This window comes from Oncorhynchus mykiss, chromosome 14, assembly GCF_057628025.1.
Source record: "Oncorhynchus mykiss isolate SJ-2025 chromosome 14, ASM5762802v1, whole genome shotgun sequence".
Taxonomy (NCBI): domain Eukaryota; kingdom Metazoa; phylum Chordata; class Actinopteri; order Salmoniformes; family Salmonidae; genus Oncorhynchus; species Oncorhynchus mykiss.
In genome coordinates, this window is record NC_143035.1 from 13,055,001 (window position 1) to 13,073,189 (window position 18,189).

At 46.8% G+C, this 18,189-nt stretch overlaps 2 protein-coding genes across 2 annotated transcripts in view; one reads left to right on the forward strand and one right to left on the reverse strand.

The window, feature by feature from the left end:
- The window catches only part of LOC110488820 (signal-transducing adaptor protein 1), a 172,597-nt gene that overhangs the window by 54,362 nt on the left and 100,046 nt on the right, over window positions 1–18,189 (forward strand). The window lies entirely within an intron of this gene.
- LOC110488816 (neuronal acetylcholine receptor subunit beta-2) overlaps window positions 16,715–18,189 on the reverse strand; it is a 33,430-nt gene continuing 31,955 nt past the window's right edge. The window contains exon 5 of the mRNA XM_021561221.3: window positions 16,715–18,170. Within this exon, the coding sequence (XP_021416896.1) occupies window positions 18,015–18,170 (156 nt within the window). The 3' untranslated portion in view covers window positions 16,715–18,014. The remainder of the gene's footprint in view (window positions 18,171–18,189) is intronic.

An 18,189-nucleotide genomic window follows, 5' to 3' on the forward strand; every position in this document is an offset into this window, starting at 1 on the left:
ATATTCAGACCCCTTCACTTTTTCCACATTTTGTTACTTTACAGCCTTGTTCTAAAATGTAGTACATTGTTTTTCCCCCCTCATCAAACTACGCACAATACCCCATAATGACAAAGCAAAAACAGCTTTTTTCGATTTTTTTGCAAATGTATTAAAATAAAATAAAAACTGAAATTTCACATTTAGATAAGTATTCAGACCCTTTACTCAGTACATTGTTGAAGCACCTTTGGCTGCATTTACAGCCTCGAGTCTTCTTGGGCATGACGCTACAAACTTGGCACACATGTACAGTGCCTTGCGAAAGTATTCGGCCCCCTTGAACTTTGCGACCTTTTGCCACATTTCAGGCTTCAAACATAAAGATATAAAACTGTATTTTTTTTGTGAAGAATCAACAAGAAGTGGGACACAATCATGAAGTGGAACGACATTTATTGGATATTTCAAACTTTTTTAACAAATCAAAAACTGAAAAATTGGGCGTGCAAAATTATTCAGCCCCCTTAAGTTAATACTTTGTAGCGCCACCTTTTGCTGCGATTACAGCTGTAAGTCGCTTGGGGTATGTCTCTATCAGTTTTGCACGTCGAGAGACTGACATTTTTTCCCATTCCTCCTTGCAAAACAGCTCGAGCTCAGTGAGGTTGGATGGAGAGCATTTGTGAACATCAGTTTTCAGTTCTTTCCACAGATTCTCGATTGGATTCAAGTCTGGACTTTGACTTGGCCATTCTAACACCTGGATATGTTTATTTTTGAACCATTCCATTGTAGATTTTGCTTTATGTTTTGGATCATTGTCTTGTTGGAAGACAAATCTCCGTCCCAGTCTCAGGTCTTTTGCAGACTCCATCAGGTTTTCTTCCAGAATGGTCCTGTATTTGGCTCCATCCATCTTCCCATCAATTTTAACCATCTTCCCTGTCCCTGCTGAAGAAAAGCAGGCCCAAAGCATGATGCTGCCACCACCATGTTTGACAGTGGGCATGGTGTGTTCAGGGTGATGAGCTGTGTTGCTTTCACGCCAAACATAACGTTTTGCATTGTTGCCAAAAAGTTCAATTTTGGTTTCATCTGACCAGAGCACCTTCTTCCACATGTTTGGTGTATCTCCCAGGTGGCTTGTGGCAAACTTTAAACTACACTTTTTATGGATATCTTTAAGAAATGGCTTTCCTCTTGCCACTCTTCCATAAAGGCCAGATTTGTGCAATATACGACTGATTGTTGTCCTATGGACAGATTCTCCCACCTCAGCTGTAGATCTCTGCAGTTCATCCAGAGTGATAATGGGCCTCTTGGCTGCATCTCTGATCAGTCTTCTCCTTGTATGAGCTGAAAGTTTAGAGGGACGGCCAGGTCTTGGTAGATTTGCAGTGGTCTGATACTCCTTCCATTTCAATATTATCGCTTGCACAGTGCGCCTTGGGATGTTTAAAGCTTGGGAAATATTTTTGTATCCAAATCCGGCTTTAAACTTCTTCACAACAGTATCTCGGACCTGCCTGGTGTGTTCCTTGTTCTTCATGATGCTCTCTGCGCTTTTAACGGACCTCTGAGACTATCACAGTGCAGGTGCATTTATACGGAGACTTGATTACACACAGGTGGATTGTATTTATCATCATTAGTAATTTAGGTCAACATTGGATCATTCAGAGATCCTCACTGAACTTCTGGAGAGCGTTTGCTGCACTGAAAGTAAAGGGGCTGAATAATTTTGCACGCCCAATTTTTCAGTTTTTGATTTGTTAAAAAAGTTTGAAATATCCAATAAATGTCGTTCCACTTCATGATTGTGTCCCACTTGTTGTTGATTCTTCACAAAAAAATACAGTTTTATATCTTTATGTTTGAAGCCTGAAATGTGGCAAAAGGTAGCAAAGTTCAAGGGGGCCGAATACTTTCGCAAGGCACTGTATTTGGGGAGATTTTCCCATTCCTCTCTCTCAGATCTTCTCAAGCTCTGTCAGGTTGGATGGGGAGCGTCGCTGCAAAGCTATTTTCAAGTGTCTACAGAGATGTTAAATCAGGTTCAAGTCCAGGCTCTGGCTGGGCCACTCAAGGACAGTCAAAGACTTGTCCCGAAGCCACTCCTGCGTTGTCTTGGCTGTGTGCTTAGGGTCGTTATCCTGGAAGGTGAACCTTCACCCCAGTCTGAGGTCCTGAGCGCTGTGGAGCAGGTTTTCATCAAGGATCTCTCTGTACTTTGCTCCATTCATCTTTCTCTTAATCCTGACCTTTTACTGAGGAGTGGCTTCCATCTGGGCACTCTACCATAAAGGCCTGATTGGTGGAGTGCTGCGGATATAGTTTTCCTTCTGGAAGGTTCTCCCATCTCCACAAAGGAACTCTGGAGTTCTGTCAGAGTGACCTCCCTGACCAAGGCCCTTCTCCCCCAACTGCTCTAGGAAGAGTCTTGGTGGTTCCAAACTTTTTCCATTTAAGAATGATGGAGGTCACTGTGTTCTTGGGGACCTTTAATTCTGCAGACATTTTTTGGTACCCTTTCCCACAGCTTTACGGACAATTCCTGCGACCCCATTGCTTAGTTTTTGCTCTGACATGCACTGTCAACTGTGGGACCTTACATAGACAGGTGTGTGCCTTTCCAAATCATGTCCAATAAATTGAATTTACCACAGGTGGACTCCAATCAAGTTGTAGAAACATCTCAAAGATGATCAAAGAAAACAGGATGCACCTGAGCGTAGTCTCATAGCAAAGGGTCTGAAAATTTATGTAAAGGTATTTCTGCTTTTTATTTTTAATACATTTGCAAAAAAAAATCACCAAAACAATTTTTGCTTTGTCATTTTGGGGATTGATGAGATTATATATTTTTTTAAATACATTTTAGAATAAGGATGTAACGTAACAAAATGTGGAAAAGGGAAGGGGTCTGAATACTGCATATAACTACATATACCGTAGGTATTCACTTATAAACATCAAGGAAATAATTATTGATTAGAATAACAATCAAGGATAACAGTCCTCACCCTAACCCTAATAAAGAGCTTTATCTCTGACCTGTGCTAGAGTGGGTGTTCTGCCCCATGTGATGTGGTGTTATACAATGGGTATGGAGCAGGGCTTCCTTCCGAACAATTGACCCCAGTCAGTCAGGGGCTCCAGAGAAAAGGGTTGAGACGTTGCTGGAATGCATTAGGTGCACTTCAAGTCAATGCACCCAGTTTTGAATTCAATGTACAGTATAGCTGACTCCTGGTAAGGGCACAGACTTCCCTCCTTATCACTTACGGTGAGGTTAGACGTAATAGCTTACAACTGCCTCCTCAGCTCATGTTTTCGGCCCAAATGACAACCTATTTCCTATAGGAGTAGTGCACTACGGAACAAGTAGCCGTTAGGGGCGCACCCCTCTTCAATCACCCCCCTCTCCTCCTCCTCCTCATTCTCTCCATCTCTCTGTGGTCTGAAGAGGGCCTGGGGTCCTGTGTGTCATTTAGCAAGCACACTCTGTCAGCCTCTGTCAGCTCGCCTCTGGCTGGCCGTCTGCTGTTGTTTACTATTACACTTCAGAGTAAACACATTTGATGTCACATAAAAACATGAAGGATGACTGATGCTTTTGGCAGGTAATGATCAGAGGCATATGTTTATTTACTTACTGGTGCTATAGGTAGAAATGTAGAAAGTAGAAGTCATGTATAGTTCATGCTCCTGGGCTGAAAGACGGATTAAGTGTTCACTCTTTTGAGCTCAACTAGGTTCATTCTTGGGCGTTGTGTCAACTCTGGCCTTCATGATTGGAGTTCTAAATGGGTAACGGATGGAGGGAGGGAGAGGGAGAGAGAGAGAGAGAGAGGAAGAGAGAGAGAGAGAGAGGGAGAGAGAGAGAGAGAGAGGGAGAGAGAGAGAGAGAGAGAGAGAGAGAGAGAGGGAGAGGAAGAGAGAGAGAGAGAGGGAGAGAGAGAGAGAGAGAGAGAGAGAGAGAGAGAGGGAGAGAGAGAGAGAGAGAGAGAGAGAGAGAGAGAGAGAGAGGGAGAGGGAGAGGGAGAGAGAGAGAGAGAGAGAGAGAGAGAGAGAGAGAGAGAGAGAGAGAGACCACTTACATCATCACCCACTCCACCATAAATGTTGAAAAGGTTCAGAATAGACTACAGCTCCAGAACAAGAGAAGAAAAGTAACCAAAGAATAAAAACATCTGGTTTGTGGAGAATTTCCTTGTATTCCGGCAGACTCGGGGTAACACTGAGGCGTCTCTCTCCCATGGGCACTCGAGCTGAGGATAAACACTGTCATCTCTCTTTCCCTACCTCTCTTTCCCTCCCTCATGCTTTCTCTATCACACACCCACTCTCCATTTCGCAAACCCTCTCTCTGTCACTCTCTTTCTCTACCGCTCACTATTCTGTCACACGAGGGTTCTACTGTATATGGAATGATTTTAAGATGGTCATACCATGAATCATTTAGCTATTCGATTTAGAATTCTAGTAAAAATGATTTGATTAAATATTGAATTTGGCCTATAGCCCATATAAACACATTGAATAACACATTCATAAATGGCAAAACAGACAGTCAACAAATACATCATTAAGGACTAAGGATTTGAAGTGTCTGTCCGATATCTAGGAGACATAAGAAAGCGAAGGAAATATTTTAGTCTTTTGTACCTCTTTTTTTTGTCGACACTTCCAAACTGCCATAAAAAATTGTACCTTCAGACAGGTCCCTTGACACTTGTGGCGGTCGTGGAACCAAACGGAGAACACCATCGTGTTCATGAGAGTCTCATCTACAGTCGTATTCTTGAGAAGACCGGTTTTCGGGATGTCTCATGTTCTGACAAACTCCACCACAGATGAGGAAGGCCGACATAGGCGGATGTGGTGGATTGAGACACAGCCCATGCAAAAAAGAGACCTCTATCTTAATGACGGATTTTGATTGGGATTTATTATGTTATTTAGATTGATGCACGGGTGCATCAATAGACTCTTGTCATTTAGGGATCCCACACAGGTGTCCATTTCTGTTTCATCTCCGTGATGAACACAGGCACCAGGCAGAATATAACGGAAGGGTCTCATTTCTTCAATTATTTCTTCAAAATCTCTGAGGTTTCAATTAGAACCTAACATTAAGGTTTAGGTCCTGTATTTCAGTCATTAGAACCGAACATTAAGGTTTTAGGGCCTGTATTCCGGTCAATTAGAACCCAACATCAAAGTTTTCGGGCCTGTATTCCAGTCAATTAGATCCCAACATTAAGGTTTTAGTGCCTGTATTCCAGTCTGGTGAGGATGAGACCTGAATCTGTTCTCTCATGTTCTGCTTAATGAATTTGAACCGTTTAGTTTCCATTATGGGTTGATCAACCATAGCAATGTCCTCTCGCATCACTGACCACCAAATGCCTCGTGAACTTATGGCCATTGGCGATGAACAGAATAAATGTGTGTGTGTTTGCGTGCCAACATCCGATTGCTCTGTCTTTCTAAGGTAAAGGACAGCCTGTGTTTAACCTTCAGCTAAAGTACAACTCAGCGCTCCGACCAGGCGAAAGAGACAGACACACACAGAGATCAGGAAAGAGAGTTTAGTGAGTTGGAAAAGTACACATGAAGGGACATGGGTTAGTTAGGTCAGCAGAGCAGGAGTGAGACCTTCCATAGAGAATGTATGTTTCTCCAGTGTCGTGTCCATGTGGGCCAGGTGGTGCCAGGACACTGTGCAATGCGAGGGGATATCCCCATGCCGCTATTATTCATACAGTGTAGCCGGGAAAAACACACTCTCCAAACACACTCTCTATATCTCCCTTTGCACACACAGCCGGCGCCCAGACTCCACTGCTATTTAAAAACAGCAGGCATCCACTTAGACGGCTCAGACACAGCAGATGGACCCCGAGGGCGAGAGTAGGCAGAGACGGAGGGAGAGGAAAAGGGCAAAGGCATTTAGAGCAAGGGGACTCAGAGAGGACTTTGCTTACTGAAACACATCAGCACCACACTCTCAAGCTTTGTCTCGCTCCCTCTACCTCTCCTACTTTCTCTCTTTGCTTCTCTCTATCTGTGCTGCTTTCTCTACTCTTTCTCTATTGTGTCTCCTTTCTTTCGTTCTCTCTCTTACCCTCTCTCTCTCGGCTCTCTGTTCTTTACATTTACATTTTAGTAATTTAGCATACGCTCTTATCCACAACAGTAAGTGCATATATTTGAATGCTTTGAATATTTGAATGCCCCTCTCTCTCTTTGCCTCTTTCCCTCTCTCTGTCTGGGGTTTTGGGACATCCCTGTCCTACACAGGAAAATGGTCTCCATGTTTATCCTCTAGAACAGTGCTATTCACATTTTTTTCAGCCAGAATTTTTTCTGCCACAATTTCTGGGGACCCACATTTTTCCCCCCAAAGAATTTCTTGCAATCCCACCACAAATCTAATGACACAACCTAAAAATCGGTAAATATAGATTTGTACATCAACAAATAACCTTGAATGCATTGCATTTTCATCTCTTATCAAAATGAAAAGAAAACTATAAATACATTTACTCAATAACATTGTATATTTCTAATTATCTTTGTCTAAAACGTTGAATATTGTCCCATAAATTAATATGTACTCTTCATTTTTGTATATACAGTATATATATATATATATATATATATATATATATATATATATATATATATATATATACATATATTGTATATAAAATACATTTTGGTGACCCACTGCAGTTCCCCTGTCACGACCCTAGAAGTAGACAACAGAAGGAGACAACAGGGAACCTCAAAACTCATGACTTTATTATACACAATGAGAGGACAACAAAGAGATGGATGAGGGGAGCAAACAAGAAAAGAAAGGAGGGCAGAGAATACAAAGGAGAAGATGTTAGCGATAGACGACGGTAAGAAGAGGGGTGAGGAGCATTCCACTGCAGCTGAAATGTTCAACCGTTTCCCTATAGTCTTGACTGGGTATTCTTTTCTATTTCCAGGTGCACATACACACACACTTTCCTTCTGGTCCTGCCTCACCTCCAAGCCCAGTGTCGGCTAAACTTAGACTCATCCCTAAATAAGGCGGTAACCAGGGGGAAAGCTAGTTGCCCGGAGATACGTTTTCCAGTTCGCTTCTCTCCAAAAATACCCCTCCATCTCTGGAACGTTGTAACTATCTACAGCCTGCTAGGATATTACTAATATCTACACCCTAGTGCTGCTGGGATCCAGCTAGGGTCTGCTCTAATCACACTCCAAAGACGCTACATACATGTGCATGTATTGAAGCCAGTAAAGTAAAAAGGCCATCCTGTTACAACAAGGCCGACTTCAAAAGGAAAGCAATCGGTACACTAGACAGCTGACCCGTAAATGCAAGCGATGACAGATGAATCAACAGAATGCATTGAAATGGAAGGCATAAATCAGGTATGATGTTGGTTACGTTCAACAAGTACGCATCGCGAACATAGCAAACCGACCAAACAATGGCAAAATGAGGAAGTACAGATGATTACTAGCGCGTGTGTTCACCAGGAAACATCAGCACCACTGAATGGACAGCATTAGTCTGAAAGGTACGTGGTGGTAGTCACTCCGAGGTGCTGAAAGGACAGCGCATTCCCATATTTGTGGGCAGTGGGACATTTGGGGACACAGTTTGTCGCAGTCAACAACCCTCACACAGCATATTACTTACTCTCTGAATAGACTAAAAGAGAGTCTGCACAGTATCAACCCTCACATAACACACTGCTAACTCTCGAATGGTGCAATTTTCCTCTTTATATTTTGTATCCTGTAGTAAGATAGTATGGCTTTTGGTTCAATCACACACAGCTTTTCTCCAGAACCTTCTTAACCTCCCCTAACCACTCTCCCTCTCCTCCATCTTCTCCTCCTCCTCTCCTCTCCTTCCCTCCCCCTGGCCTCTCCTGCCACCCCACAGCCCAGGCAGCCTGTCACTCACATGCAGACCAGAGACCGATGTTTACTCCCCAGTTATAATGCTTTTGAAAATTAGTCATGCGGCCTGCCTGTTGCCGCCAGCAACCAATTAAAGTCCCTGGCTGCTCAAACCAGAGTTATCTGATTAAAGCCATCACTGCTAATTAAACTGCGTTTTTCTCTCCTTTCTCACACACAACCCTCCTGCACTTCCCTCACACCTTTCTCCTTTCTGCTTTCCTCTTTCGGTTGCCTCTCTCTTTTTCTACTAACTGAGCCACACAGGACCACATTTCCTCCAGCCTGTATTTACCGGTCCCTTCATGGCTCTTCCCTTCTCTCCTCCTCCTACTCTCCTCCTTCTCTCCTCCTCCTACTCTCCTCCTCCTTCTCTCCTCCTCCTTCTCTCCTCCTCCTACTCTCCTCCTCCTACTCTCCTCCTCCTTCTCCCCCTCCTTCTCTCCTCCTCCTTCTCTCCCCCTCCTTCTCTCCCCCTCTCCTCCTCCTTCTCTCCTCCTCCTACTCTCCTCCTACTCTCCTCCTTCTCTCCTCCTCCTTCTCGCCTTCTCCTTCTCTCCCCCTCCTTCTCGCCCCCTCCTTATCTCCCCCTCCTTCTTTCCTCCTCCTTCTCTCCTCCTCCTTCTCTCCCCCTCTTTCTCTCCCTCTCCTTCTCTCCCCCTCCTTCTCTTCTCCCCCTTCACTCCCCCTCCTTCTCTCCCTCTCCTTCTCTCCCCCTCCTTCTCTTCCCCTCCTTCTCTCCCCCCTCCTTCTCTCCTCCTCCTTCTCTCCCCCTCCTTCTCTCCCCCTCCATCTCTCCTCCTCTCCCCCTCCTTCTCTCCTCCTCCTTCTCTCCCCTTCCTTCTCTCCTTCTCCTTCTCTCCCCCCCCTTCTCTCCCCCTCCATCTCTCCTCCTCCTTCTCTCCTCCTCCTTCTCTCCTCCTTCTCTTCCCCTCCTTCTCTCAATCTCTCCCCCTCCTTCTCTCCTCCTCCTTCTCTCCTCCTCCTTCTCTCCCCCTCCTTCTCCTCCTCCTCCTTCTCTCATGGTGTGTTGTGTGTCCTCTGTGTCCTCATGGTGTGTTGTGTGTCCTCCTTCTCTCCTCCTCCTTCTCTCCTCCTCCTTCTCTCCCCCTCCTTCTCCTCCTCCTCCTTCTCTCATGGTGTGTTGTGTGTCATGACTGATATGGCCACTAGTTGGCAGTAGTAGATGTTCAATCTCACACAAAATCAAAGAGCACCCTATATATATTTGATGAGTGCTGTATGATTTAATAGAACAAGCCTTACCAGCAATAAAAATATCTTTGTGTCTGAGGCCATGGGTCCATCACTCTCTCCCTCTCTCCCCAGGTCTCACTGTGATGGGAGGTGGCAGGAAGGCAGAGGTAGAGTGATGCGCTATGGTCCCAGCCACTCAGCAGTTACACATGCAGTAATGTACTTCATAAATATCGACTGGGGACAGAATGGTGGATATAAATTCTCCAACCATGTCTAGCAGAAGATGCAGAGTGCAACTGGGGTTTTGGGGGCTCATCATGGTGTCTCTGACTTACTCTTTACAGAGTTCAAGACAGGGCACTTTGGCGCCAAAATAAGAGAACTCTGTCTGCACAAATAGAAGGGACAGAACCAAATAAAATACTGTACCATAGAATAAGAGTGTGCCTGATAAAGTGTGTGCATGTGTGTTTATGAAACTAGAGATGCGGGGTATTGATCTCTGAGCAGAGTGAAATGCCCTGTGAAGTTCAGTGAGTCAGGTTGGTTGGATATGCAGTGGGCCAACGGCGTCTAGTCTTTATGACTGAGATTCATCATTCATATCTGACTCGATATGACTCCTCTCATCTCCGCCTTCACACGGTCTGCTCATCTCTAGGCTCAAGGCCATAAAGTGTGTGTGTGTGTGTTACCCATCCTTTTGCTAGCACTAAATAACTAGATAACGAGGAACTGAATTGACTAATCAAATTCTGATATATTGTATATATACAGTGCCTTGCGAAAGTATTCGGCCCCCTTGAACTTTGCGACCTTTTGCCACATTTCAGGCCTCAAACATAAAGTTATAAAACTGTATTTTTTTGTGAAGAATCAACAACAAGTGGACACAATCATGAAGTGGAACGACATTTATTGGATATTTCAAACTTTTTTAACAAATCAAAAACTGAAAAATTGGGCGTGCAAAATTATTCAGCCCCCTTAAGTTACTACTTTGTAGCGCCACAATTTTGCTGCGATTACAGCTGTAAGTCGCTTGGGGTATGTCTCTATCAGTTTTGCACATCGAGAGACTGACATTTTTTTCCCATTCCTCCTTGCAAAACAGCTCGAGCTCAGTGAGGTTGGATGGAGAGCATTTGTGAACAGCAGTTTTCAGTTCTTTCCACAGATTCTCGATTGGATTCAGGTCTGGACTTTGACTTGGCCATTCTAACACCTGGATATGTTTATTATTGAACCATTCAATTGTAGATTTTGCTTTATGTTTTGGATCATTGTCTTGTTGGAAGACAAATCTCCGTCCCAGTCTCAGGTCTTTTGCAGACTCCATCAGGTTTTCTTCCAGAATGGTCCTGTATTTGGCTCCATCCATCTTCCCATCAATTTTATGTTTGAAGCCTGAAATGTGGCAAAAGGTAGCAAAGTTCAAGGGGGCCGAATACTTTCGCAAGGCACTGTAGTTTTGAATAGGTTCAGGTTTTAAAATGGCAGACTTACTGTAAGCTAATGCACAAAATAACTGATTAAAATATTTGGAGAAGGATATATAAGAAATATGTAAACAATAAGCCTGCCTCCCTCTTGAAGCCCCACCCCCACCCCCCACGCCCACCCCAGCTACTCTGTGTCATGTTGTGTCTTGTCTCTGTCCTTTCCCTTCACCCTGTCTCCCTCTGCTGGTCGTTGTTAGGTTACCTTTTCTCCCCCGCTTTCTCCCAGCTGTTCCTTGTCTCCTCTAACTACCCATTCACCCCGTTTCCCACCTGTTCCCTTTTTCCCTCTGATTAGGTCCCTATATCTCTCTCTGTTTCTGTTCCTGTCCTTGTCGGATTCTTGTTTGTGTTTCATGCCTGAGCCAGACTATCGTCATGTTTGCTGTAACCTTGTCCTGTCCTGTCGGAATCTGCCGGTCTATCTGAGCCTACCTATGTTTGGTTATTAAAGAAGCTCTGTTTAAGTTAGTTCGCTTTTGGGTCCTCATTCACTCACCATAACAGAAGAATCCGACCAAGAATGGACCCAGCGACTTCGGATCCTCTCCACTCAGCCGTCGGGATCCAGGGAGCGATGCTAGGCAGACACGAGCAGGAAGTGTCTGCTGCTCGACATGCCGTTGAGACCCTGGCCACCCAAGTCTCCAACCTCACAGAACAGGTTCACCATCTCCGCCTCGATCCACCGGCCACTTCCAGGGCTTTCGAATCTCCGGAGCCCAGAATCAATAACCCGCCGTGTTACTCTGGGGAGCCCACTGAATGCCGCTCGTTCCTCACCCAGTGTGATATTGTGTTTTCTCTCCAGCCCAACACTTACTCCAGGAGCACTGCTCGTGTCGCCTACGTCATATCTCTCCTTATTGGACGGGCTCGTGAGTGGGGCACGGCAATCTGGGAGGCAAGGGCTGAGTGTACTAACCAGTATCAGGACTTTAAGGAGGAGATGATACGGGTTTTTGATCGATCTGTTTTTGGGGAGGAGGCTTCCAGGGCCCTGTCTTCCCTATGTCAAGGCAATCGATCCATAACAGACTACTCTATTGAGTTTCGCACTCTTGCTGTCTCCAGTGGCTGGAACGAGCCGGCCTTGCTCGCTCGTCTTCTGGAGGGTCTCCGCGCAGAGGTAAAGGATGAGATTCTCTCCCGGGAGGTTCCTTCCAGCGTGGATTCCTTGATTGAACTCGCTATTCGCATTGAGCGACGGGTTGATCTTCGTCACCGAGCTCGTGGAAAGGAGCTCGCGCTCTCCGTCGCCCCCCTCTCCGCATCACTACCATCTTCCTCTGCCGGCTCGGGTGCTGAGCCCATGCAGCTGGGAGGTATCCGCATCTCGACTAAGGAGAGGGAACGGAGAATCACCAACCGCCTCTGTCTCTATTGCGGTTCCGCTGGTCATTTTGTCACTTCATGTCCAGTAAAGGGCCAGAGCTCGTCAGTAAGCGGAGGGCTACTGGTGAGCGCTACTACTCCTGTCTCTCCTTCAAGATCCTGCACTACCTTGTCGGTCCATCTACGCTGGACCGGTTCGTCTGCTTCCTGCAGTGCCTTAATAGACTCTGGGGCGGAGGGCTGTTTTATGGACGAGACCTGGGCTCGGGAACATGACATTCCTCTCAGACAGTTAAAGGAGCCCACGGCCTTGTTCGCCCTGGATGGTAGTCCTCTCCCCAGGATTCAGCGTGAGACGCTACCTTTAACCCTCACTGTTTCTGGTAATCATAGTGAAACCATTTCTTTTTTAATTTTTCGTTCACCTTTTACACCTGTTGTTTTGGGCCATCCCTGGCTAGTTTGTCATAATCCTTCCATTAATTGGTCTAGTAATTCTATCCTCTCCTGGAACGTCTCTTGTCATGTTAAATGTTTAATGTCTGCTATCCCTCCTGTTTCCTCTGTCTCTTCTTCACAGGAGGAGCCTGGTGATTTGACAGGGGTGCCGGAGGAATATCACGATCTGCGCACGGTGTTCAGTCGGTCCAGGGCCACCTCTCTTCCTCCACACCGGTCGTATGATTGTAGTATTGATCTCCTTCCGGGAACCACCCCCCCCCGGGGTAGACTATACTCTCTGTCGGCTCCCGAACGTAAGGCTCTCGAAGATTATTTGTCTGTAGCTCTTGACGCCGGTACCATAGTCCCCTCCTCCTCTCCCGCCGGAGCGGGGTTTTTTTTTGTCAAGAAGAAGGACGGGTCTCTGCGCCCCTGCATAGATTATCGAGGGCTGAATGACATAACAGTGAAGAATCGTTATCCGCTTCCTCTTATGTCTTCAGCCTTCGAGATCCTGCAGGGAGCCAGGTTTTTCACTAAGTTGGACCTTCGTAACGCTTACCATCTCGTGCGCATCAGGGAGGGGGACGAGTGGAAGACGGCGTTTAACACTCCGTTAGGGCACTTTGAATACCGGGTTCTTCCTTTCGGCCTCGCTAACGCTCCAGCTGTCTTTCAGGCATTAGTCAATGATGTCCTGAGAGACATGCTGAACATCTTTGTTTTCGTCTACCTTGACGATATCCTGATTTTTTCACCGTCACTCCAGATTCATGTTCAGCACGTTCGACGTGTCCTCCAGCGCCTTTTAGAGAATTGTCTTTTTGTGAAGGCTGAGAAGTGCACTTTTCATGCCTCCTCCGTCACATTTCTCGGTTCTGTTATTTCCGCTGAAGGCATTAAGATGGATCCCGCTAAGGTCCAAGCTGTCATTGATTGGCCCGTCCCTAAGTCACGCGTCGAGCTGCAGCGCTTTCTCGGCTTCGCGAACTTCTATCGTCGTTTCATCCGTAATTTCGGTCAGGTGGCAGCTCCTCTCACAGCCCTTACTTCTGTCAAGACGTGCTTTAAGTGGTCCGTTTCCGCCCAGGGAGCTTTTGATCTCCTCAAGAATCGTTTTACATCCGCTCCTATCCTTGTTACACCTGACGTCTCTAGACAGTTCGTTGTCGAGGTTGACGCGTCAGAGGTGGGCGTGGGAGCCATTCTTTCTCAGCGCTCCCTCTCTGACGACAAGGTCCACCCATGCGCGTATTTTTCTCATCGCCTGTCGCCGTCGGAACGTAACTATGATGTGGGTAACCGCGAACTGCTCGCCATCCGGTTAGCCCTAGGCGAATGGCGACAGTGGTTGGAGGGGGCGACCGTTCCTTTTGTCGTTTGGACTGACCATAGGAACCTTGAGTACATCCGTTCTGCCAAACGACTTAATGCGCGTCAGGCGCGTTGGGCGCTGTTTTTCGCTCGTTTCGAGTTCGTGATTTCTTATCGTCCGGGCTCTAAGAACACCAAGCCTGATGCTTTGTCTCGTCTCTTCAGTTCTTCAGTAGCCTCCACTGACCCCGAGGGGATTCTCCCTGAGGGGCGTGTTGTCGGGTTGACTGTCTGGGGAATTGAGAGGCAGGTAAAACAAGCGCTCACTCACACTCCGTCGCCGCGCGCTTGTCCTAGGAACCTTCTTTTCGTTCCCGTTCCTACTCGTCTGGCCGTTCTTCAGTGGGCTCACTCTGCCAAGTTAGCCGGCCACCCTGGCGTTCGGGGTACGCTTGCTTCCATTCGCCAGCGTTTTTGGTGGCCCACCCGGGAGCATGACACGCGTCGTTTCGTGGCTGCTTGTTCGGTCTGCGCGCAGACTAAGTCCGGTAACTCTCCTCCTGCCGGCCGTCTCAGGCCGCTTCCTATTCCCTCTCGACCGTGGTCTCACATCGCCTTAGATTTTGTCACCGGACTGCCTTCGTCAGCGGGGAAGACTGTTATTCTTACGGTTGTCGATAGGTTCTCTAAGGCGGCTCATTTCATTCCCCTTGCTAAGCTTCCTTCTGCTAAAGAGACGGCACAAATCATCATCGAGAACGTTTTCAGAATTCATGGCCTTCCGTCAGACGTCGTTTCGGACAGAGGTCCGCAATTCACGTCTCAATTTTGGAGGGAGTTTTGCCGTTTGATTGGGGCTTCCGTCAGTCTCTCTTCCGGCTTTCACCCCCAGTCTAACGGTCAAGCAGAACGGGCCAATCAGACTATTGGTCGCATCTTACGCAGTCTTTCTTTTCGCAACCCTGCGTCTTGGTCAGAACAGCTCCCCTGGGCAGAATACGCCCACAACTCGCTTCCTTCGTCTGCGACCGGGCTATCTCCTTTTCAGAGTAGCCTCGGGTACCAGCCTCCGCTGTTCTCATCTCAGTTCGCCGAGTCCAGCGTCCCCTCCGCTCAGGCTTTTGTCCAACGTTGCGAGCGCACCTGGAAGAGGGTCAGGTCTGCACTTTGCCGTTATAGGGCGCAGACTGTGAGGGCTGCTAATAAGCGTAGAACTAAGAGTCCTAGATATTGTCGCGGTCAGAGAGTTTGGCTCTCCACTCAGAACCTTCCCCTTAAGACGGCTTCTCGCAAGTTGACCCCGCGGTTCATTGGTCCGTTCCGTATTTCTCGGGTCATTAATCCTGTCGCAGTTCGACTTCTTCTTCCGCGATACCTTCGTCGCGTCCACCCGGTCTTCCATGTCTCCTGTATTAAGCCCGTTCTTCGCGCCCCCGCTCGTCTTCCCCCCCCCCCCCCCATCCTTGTCGAGGGCGCACCCATCTACAGGGTCCGCAGGATTTTGGACATGCGTCCTCGGGGCCGTGGTCACCAGTACCTTGTCGATTGGGAGGGGTACGGTCCTGAGGAGAGGAGTTGGGTTCCCTCTCGGGACGTGCTGGACCGTGCGCTGATCGAGGATTTCCTCCGTTGCCGCCAGGTTTCCTCCTCGAGTGCGCCAGGAGGCGCTCGGTGAGTGGGGGGGTACTGTCATGTTGTGTCTTGTCTCTGTCCTTTCCCTTCACCCTGTCTCCCTCTGCTGGTCGTTGTTAGGTTACCTTTTCTCCCCCGCTTTCTCCCAGCTGTTCCTTGTCTCCTCTAACTACCCATTCACCCCGTTTCCCACCTGTTCCCTTTTTCCCTCTGATTAGGTCCCTATATCTCTCTCTGTTTCTGTTCCTGTCCTTGTCGGATTCTTGTTTGTGTTTCATGCCTGAGCCAGACTATCGTCATGTTTGCTGTAACCTTGTCCTGTCCTGTCGGAATCTGCCGGTCTATCTGAGCCTACCTATGTTTGGTTATTAAAGAAGCTCTGTTTAAGTTAGTTCGCTTTTGGGTCCTCATTCACTCACCATAACACTCTGTTAATGGAAGTTGATGTAGATGTCACTATATTTAATTTATGGATCATACCTACATGCATATGGGGAGAAGTGGGGTATCTCAAACAGTCTGTCATAACCATAAAGGCTATGTTGATGGAACCAGACAAACTTCATACAGAGACATATACAGGCCCACATACAAATGTCATCTAGAATGTTAAACACTGAAAGTTAGGTTATGATTTAAGACTTCCTCTCCAGAACAGATAAACATAGACAGATCCAAGTTGATGAAGGCTAATGTTATACCAGCTGCCTCTCCTCATTTTGCTACTTCCAGACTAGCGTGTGCACATTTTCGTTTTGTGGGCACGCACGTGTGTGTGTGTCAGCATGAGTTAGGCAGAGCGTCTCATCTCTGCCAGCTTAACCCGAACATGAAGGGTTCTGACTTCAGAGCGCTTTCTAATGAACTCTTCATCAGCTGACTAACATTTAGCCTGAGCTCTAGACAATTCAGACGAGACACAAAACCGCCCATAGCTACGCATTCCTGAAACGTCTTGCCTTTCGTCCGAAGGTAACAAAGACTCCAACCGATAGGAGAATCTGCTTAATTCTGTGAGTCAACATTATCCGGAAACAAAGCGTACTGAGCCATCTGGTTCATTTCGGAAAAAGAAAGAGCTCGAGGGTATGGTTTGTCATATGGTCAGTCAGCTCTTATAATGAGGGTACAACGCAGGGTCCGATCATCTTGATTCATAATGTTGTGTAAAAAACCCTGGTGAGAAAAGTATCAACAGGATTATGTCAAACAGAATAATATCCGCCATTTAGCAGACGCTTTTAGCCAAACTCGTAATCATGCATGCATATGTTTTTGTATTGGTGGGAATCAAACCCACGCTCCTGAGCCACACAGGACCACATTCCAGAACCTCATCCCGTTGTTGTTTCCTTTTATTGACTTCTTTGACATGACATCAGCATTGTTACTTCATGTAATTCTGAGCGCTACCCAGAATACATCAGTCCAGGACGACAAACCAAAACAGGTCACATAACTGGCCAGCGGAAGAAAAACACATGTCCCCTTCTTTACACTGATAAAAAGAAATACATGAGATTAGAACAAAACTCTTCACTTGAAATGTGTACAGTATGCCTTCCCTTGGCTAGCATTTATAGCAGTGACAGAGTGTATATATGACAGTCACAATAAAGAAGTTGAACACAGACTTAGGTTAAAGATTTCTGAAAAAAATACTGAGCAGTGTTTATACCGCCTGGAAGATTGCTAGTGCAGAGCCAAACGCTGTTCAGTTTGACCGGTTTGCTTATGGAGTTTGTGTACAGCTGCTGGTTACCTGGAAAACCTTGTGAGAATGAACACTTCTTACACCGGCGTACTGTACCTTTAAGAGAAGCAAAGGTGAGTGACAACAGTTTGATGGTCATTTTGTATTTACTTAACAGCTAGCTTCCCGTTGGTCCCACCCTCTTTGAACACATAAGAACAACCATTTTGAACGTAAAATTACACACATAACCCGGTAGGCTAAAAAAGCTAATGTTAACGCATTGAAAGACCATCAGGTGACTGACCACCTGGGGCCAGAAGCAGTCCCGAATACTGCACGGGTAGTACTCAGTCAACACACTGTAGCGTGAGGGGAGACAGTCAAGGCTTCCCGTTTCACAGCAAAATAACAAGCCTGCTGGCATTCCTGTCTAAAGAAATGCGTCTCTCCCTCTTCGTCTGAAGGCAAGAGTTATGTCTGTGTGTCTGTGCTTCACTGGACGAGGACACACGGAGGAGCTGTCCTTCTCTGTAGCAGAGACTGGAGGCTCTGTCCTCGTCTTCTGGCCAGGGTCAGGCTCGTCGTGTGTGTGTGGGGATCTTTGGGCTCAGCAAATTATTCTGGAACTCTGCAGAAAAGATTGGTTCCCCTTTTCAAACTAAATGCAGAAATAAAATGAAAAACAACAGACCCATTTTCTAGGGTTGGTGGGGTTGCTCTGTCCCATGTTAAGAGGGGAGGTTGAGGGGCATTGGTTGGTGTGGTGGCGGCCGGTGTGCTGTGTGCGTACAGTATGCAAGTGTGTCAGAATAACACAATTCTGTTTCAAGGTGTTGGTAAGTAGCTGTTTTACTCGCGGCGGTTGTTCCTCATGGGGGTGTTGGGGGGCGTCAGGGTCAGGTTTGGGCGTCAGGGTCAGGTTTCGTGTCAAAGGTCATAGGTCAGTTCTGCTCCAGGTCGTCTGCCGTGGGTGTGTTGTAGCTCTGGAAGAGGGGCTGCATGAACAGCCCCAAAGTCCCAGTAATGCACACAAACACAAATATCCACAGGAAGAGCCGGTCAATCACCATGGCAACATACTTCCAGTCCTCGATGACCTGTGGCAGGATACAAAAA